Below are 4,579 nucleotides of genomic sequence, written 5' to 3'. Positions count from 1 at the left end.
CAAAATGCTGTAGAATAAGGGCGTAATTAACACGTGTATGAAATAATGGATTTAAGCAAATCCGATTATTTTCTTCAGTCAAGGACGGAGAAGAGAGGGCGATCTGTGATGTCGAGAGTCATATTTACTTAGATGGAGAATACTTCAAGTCAAAATCTGACCCAGATTTAGAATGTACCTGCATGCCTGGATTCAAAGGTATTGAAAATTTCGAAACAAAGTATTAATTTCAATTTAAAATCAAATATAACCTATTAAAACTTAAGTAGAAATTATTTAACAGAACCTACATATAAGAACTTGTATAAAACGAAAAATTTTACAAATGAAATAATCTAACTGTTACAGAAGTTATTCGAATCAAGTAGATATATAAATATAAAATGTAGCTTTATGAATTGTATCAAGCAAGATTTTCAAGTTTAAATTGATTTTCCTTTAAATTTGTTACAAAATGATTCGAATTTATTTTGATATTAATAGCTTGTGTAGGTTGGTTTCCCTTGTTTGTAAAGCAATAATTAAACAAAAGTAATGTAATACTGTTGGGTTACGTATTTCTTAATATAAAGTATTAATATAAAATGCCAGGTTCTCATCCACAAAGAGAATCTTATAATTTAGATGAAAAGAACACAAATTACATAAAAAGAGTTATAACTGATACTGAATATATATGTAGAGTATTCTTCTTTTGTTCTTTAGAACAGAGTCCAAGTCAAACAATTTATTCATGTTTAAAACAAATTGCATATTTAGGTGAAGAAGTCGAGCCTTTCTGTAAGAAACCAAACCGTGATTATTGCTCTCCTTTGTTCCACCATGCTGATGCTCTTCTTAAAAAGTGTGCACCGGTTTTCTACAACAATCAAAGCCCACAAAAAGATTGCAATGTGTTTAGTAGATGTCGTAAGTTTACAACAAAAGTGTCACTATAAATTACTTATATCGTTGGAAGAAATTAACAAAATACCCTAATTAAAGTGTAGTTCATAAAATAGATTTCATATCTTGCAGAAAATGCGAATGATACTGTCATTCCTAAAGAAGGCAGCACCAAGACTGTTTCTGAAAAAGGTACGTGTGATAATGAGAAATACATTTCTATCAGTTACATACTTCTTAATAACATATTATCTTAACTGCTCAACAATTTTCATAAACATTTTCAATGTATCAATAAGTATATTAGTTGCATTTGCTGACTTCATACTTTAATGTTGTACAGGAATTAGTCTAATTTTATCATTAAATCAATCATTAACTGAATCATATAGCTTCAGTAATAATTATTTATTATTCTCTTCAAAGAAAATGTAAACAGTAAATAATCAAATATTATTTCATTATTCATTTTTTTCTGAACCATTGGATCATAGATTTTGCTTTTATTAGTATAGTTATTTGCAATTTGAAAAACAACCAGAAAAAGAAATTATTAACAACGATGTTATCAATATCAATGTTGTACCTGATAATACTGTAGAATATTAGTGAATTCCAAATATTAAAAAATTGGCTGTAGTGCGGTATGACCCAAACATCATAATGAAACGAAATTTTGAGAAGTTGAGGGAAAGGGAGGGAAGACTCCGAATATAAAATTTTAGCTTGCGGTATGTATTAGTTTCTGAGATATTAATAAAAAACTTTGGGTATAATACATTGCCAATATACCACTATATGATATCAATATATGATACCAAAGCATTCCATCAACACATGTAATATCAAATTTCAAATAATAATCAATGCACTAATTAATTGGCTTTAATACGTACATACTTGCGTTTGATATATACTACCAACTGCAAGATAGTCAATGATCGTAACTGTGTTTATCGATTTTCCAGAAAATAAGATGTGTCAATTCGGTAACATGATGATGCACATAGGTGACGAACTGAAACAAGGAACCGACTACGATTCTACGTGTATAAAATGCGTATGCGAAGTGCCACCTACTCCGACGTGTCAACGACTTCCCGATGACGTATGCGATGTTACATCTGGGCCTCTTAATTAATATTACAAAAGTCTGTGATACGCCGTTTGCATAGGTTATTGATTCTAGAGTCTCATGTACCTCAAGTTAAGTAACTAATCATTTTTAACAATTTCACAAATGAAGCTTTCGTTGTTAAAGTATCTCAGTCGGAAATTCTGTGATAATTTGATAATTTGTTACAGACATTTTAAATAGAGAAATAGCATTGCTTTCTTAATGGATAATTTGTTTTATTATTATTATTTACCTAATTCTTATTATGTGAAATATATCATGCACATATTAGCTTGTTTAATTTTAAAAGATATCGAAAATTTTAATTAAGTTGGGGACTTCCACGATACTGCTTTACCGTGCCGTACTTGGTATATTGCACCCTTCTGTACCAACTGATGGTTTTTCTCAAAGGACCACCCAAAGGACTGAGGTGGGTGAGGAAACACCGTTATACTGTTTTCACCTCAATTTATTAAGATATAAGTGCAATGGTAGGTGTACAATTCACCCGGAAAATACAATCGTTTTATGCGTTAACTGGCCCTGCGGCATCGGTTCGGCGGGTACATCTCGACGGTTGGTAGAAGAAAAACTGAACTGGAGAGTGTTTTTCATTAATAATTCAAACACGAAGCGTCAACCAACATTTTGGTCAAGGAAAAAGTTCAGAGTCACCTCAGCAACCCCCCATTTTCGGGTGTTACACCCTTTACGGGACACCCGGTATATAGACGCAGATAGTTCACGATGAATGAGTGATTATATTTTTATTGTCTTCAAACAGTTGAAAAAACATAAAAGTAAAAGTATAAAAATAAAATAATAAAGGGCCATCGACCGTACCACCGCCACGAAGCGGCGGCGTACCCTCTGTCCTGATTCTTGCCCGTCCTTACACAACCAATGAAACCTGCATTCCTTCCGTCTATCAACTTACCAGCTGCGAACAGTATAGTAATATCTCTTATACTGTCACTTTAATCGGAACCGAGAGGCGCCAGTTTGGGTAGAGGAGACACGGTTTTTGAGGGTCGCTGCCCGTTTTGAAGCTTGCCGAACAAGAACAATGAATAAAAGATACGGATGAAATGAGGGTTGAGGCAACCGAAAAGGAAAAATGCAAATAAAGTGATAATCTTACTTTCTAATTAAGTCTTTATGAACTATAATACAACTATATGTTAATAATCTAGTATGTGGTACATGTTTCGGTCAATATAAGATCAGACTTCTAAGTTATTGAACTTTTAAAAAAGAAACGAAGGAAAACCGTCTTGCCCCTACTACGGAGTAAAACGGGGTACCGAAAATGGGGCAAGATGGTTTGTCTAAGTACTCGCACAATTGATACAAATATGTATTTCTTCGGGATTGTTTTCATTAACTCCTGCACAGGAATTATGAGACCAACGTCCACAAAGTTGGCATGCAACCCAACCTTCTGTTGATTGTAGATATGAATTCTTCCGTTGATTTTGTAAATTTTGTTATTTTTTTCTTCTGCTCTTTTGCATTCTTCTTTAATCGAGGATCATTCGGATTAGAACATTTCTTATTTTCTAAACGTTTTACATTCTCAAGTTTTTTTTTATATGCATTCGAAGTAAGAATTGCAGTTTTTCCACGGCGGTAGTTCTTTTTGGCCTCTTTTCGTTGAATTGCAGGTATTGCTAAGATGTCTTTAGGAGAAACATTTTCAAAACTAGATGTCAGATCGCGACCAGCAGTTTCAACAGGTGATGAGATTATGCTGCACTACTTTTGTCTATCAAGCTGTTTGAACATGGTTCGGGATTGAAAACAGGTGGGGCATTTTCCTGACTTCAAGTGGTATCAGATTCTGCAACAATCGGTATATTTGTCGTTTCTGCAGCAATAAAATCGGAATCTACAAAATGGTTTGGATTAAATGGCCAAATTCCGCATTTTCTAAATCCATTAATAGCTGTTAACATATGTAGTTTCTCATGAGTACTCGAATACCCGGTTAAAAGTAATTGCCCTATTCCAAAGGCTCTGGCTCCGTGAGTTTGAATGAAAGGTTCAAACATTACAAGAAAAACGAAAAAAACAGAAATCTCAGAAACAGCTGAAAAACTGGGAAGTGACAGTTGAGAAAAAGCGGAGACAGTTTCGTCTCCGAAATCATTGTTCATAGTCATTTGACAAAATTTTATGCAAGTCTGGAAACACCTGATATATGGGTTCTATTAAATATTTTTACGTTAACACTGTTTTACCAAGTTCAAATTGTTTACTGTTTTAAACTTTATAACTTATACATATCGAGGAATAAAAATTTCTTATGGCATTTTACTCTTAGTTTAGTAATTAAAAAGATACTGTTAATGAAAGTTGCTACTTTTCGTCGACTTTTTACGCATCTTCTTCACATAAATGAATTTTTATCTTCAGAACTATTAATTGTATGAGCATGACTCCTTTTTTAATTTTACTGTAGAGAGTTTGAAGTTCTAAAATAATTTATTACTGACATGAAAAGCTACGTCTACTTTGCAAAAATTAAAAATAAATTTTTATTTAGCAGTTTTTGGATATTATTTTTAAAAATAT

General features: G+C 32.8%; 1 protein-coding gene across 1 annotated transcript in view; it reads left to right on the top strand.

Annotated features, from left to right (window-relative positions):
- Window positions 1-2,026, top strand: part of LOC108578180 — a 6,673-nt gene extending 4,647 nt beyond the window's left edge. Inside the window, exons 5-8 of the mRNA XM_017941461.1 lie at window positions 79-198; window positions 760-909; window positions 1,018-1,077; window positions 1,854-2,026. Coding sequence (XP_017796950.1) covers window positions 79-198; window positions 760-909; window positions 1,018-1,077; window positions 1,854-2,026 — 503 coding nt within the window. The remainder of the gene's footprint in view (window positions 1-78; window positions 199-759; window positions 910-1,017; window positions 1,078-1,853) is intronic.
- Window positions 2,027-4,579: the final 2,553 nt, after the last annotated feature.

The sequence above is a fragment of the Habropoda laboriosa genome, unplaced genomic scaffold (assembly GCF_001263275.1).
Source record: "Habropoda laboriosa isolate 0110345459 unplaced genomic scaffold, ASM126327v1 scaffold1387, whole genome shotgun sequence".
Taxonomy (NCBI): Eukaryota; Metazoa; Arthropoda; class Insecta; order Hymenoptera; family Apidae; genus Habropoda; species Habropoda laboriosa.
This window is presented reverse-complemented; position numbering and strand designations above follow the sequence as displayed.